Source organism: Phalaenopsis equestris, unplaced genomic scaffold (genome assembly GCF_001263595.1).
Source record: "Phalaenopsis equestris unplaced genomic scaffold, ASM126359v1 Scaffold232429, whole genome shotgun sequence".
NCBI lineage: Eukaryota > Viridiplantae > Streptophyta > Magnoliopsida > Asparagales > Orchidaceae > Phalaenopsis > Phalaenopsis equestris.
In genome coordinates this window covers 157,680-158,548 of record NW_018250394.1, presented here as the reverse complement: position 1 = coordinate 158,548, position 869 = coordinate 157,680, and the positions used below count along the sequence as shown (strand labels likewise).

General features: G+C 34.2%; 2 protein-coding genes across 3 annotated transcripts in view; one reads left to right on the top strand and one right to left on the bottom strand.

Moving 5' to 3' along the window:
- LOC110038306 (phosphoinositide phosphatase SAC6-like) overlaps nucleotides 1-869 on the bottom strand; it is a 174,315-nt gene that overhangs the window by 34,058 nt on the left and 139,388 nt on the right. The window lies entirely within an intron of this gene.
- Nucleotides 105-656, top strand: LOC110038307 (40S ribosomal protein S15a-like). The gene has a single exon (XM_020743103.1). The coding sequence runs from the start codon at nucleotides 138-140 to the stop codon at nucleotides 528-530; it is 393 nt and encodes a 130-aa protein (XP_020598762.1). The 5' UTR covers nucleotides 105-137; the 3' UTR covers nucleotides 531-656.

The following is an 869-nucleotide window of genomic DNA, read 5'->3' as shown; positions in this document are numbered from 1 at the left end:
TATATATATATATATATGTATGTATATATATATATGTATGTATGTATATATATATGTATGTATATTACACTCACAATTCCCACACTATCTTTGGGCGCGGCGCATACGATCTTGGAGCTTTTAAAGTGTCAGCTAAGATGGTGCGGGTGACCGTCCTAAATGATGCTCTCAAGAGCATGTACAAGGCTGAGAAACGGGGAAAGCGGCAAGTCAAGAACAGACCATCTTCAAAAGTCATGATCAAGATCCTCCTTGTCATACAAAAGCATGGCTATATTGGTGAATTTGAGTATATTGATGATCACAGAGCAGGTAAGATTGTGGTAGAACTGAATGGACGCCTAAATAAATGCGGTGTCATTAGCCCCATGTTTGATGTTGGTGTTAAAGATATTGAACCATGGACTGCAAGGTTACTCCCTTCCCGTCAGTTAGGGTACATAGTGCTCACAACATCAGCAGGCATCAAGGATCATGAGGAAGCTAGGAGGAAGAATGTTGGAGGAAAGGTTCTAGGGTTCTTTTACTAAGACTAAAGTTTTCCCAGTGGATGGAGTCTCATTTATATGGTACAATGTATTTCGGAAGAAAATTTTTAAAGATTTTGTAGCAAAACCAATCTTTTGAATGCAGACTAATCATTTGATCGTTAGATATATTGTTGAATAATATGTTTGTTGTTTTAGTTTTGAGACTGAAATTGTTATTTAAGCTTCATTTGATTAATTGATGATATTAAATATATTTTCATGTGTAGTAGAATGTATGTTTTGGATATAAAGAAATGTGTTTTAACTTTTATGGTTTTGGTGAATGTATTAGCAGTGTTTTAAACATCTCGAGTATTAAAAATATTATATATATATATA

Excerpts from the sequence above, each read along its gene's own strand:
- LOC110038307 (XM_020743103.1), top strand. The coding sequence starts at position 138 with ATGGTGCGGGTGACCGTCCTAAATGATGCTCTCAAGAGCATGTACAAG.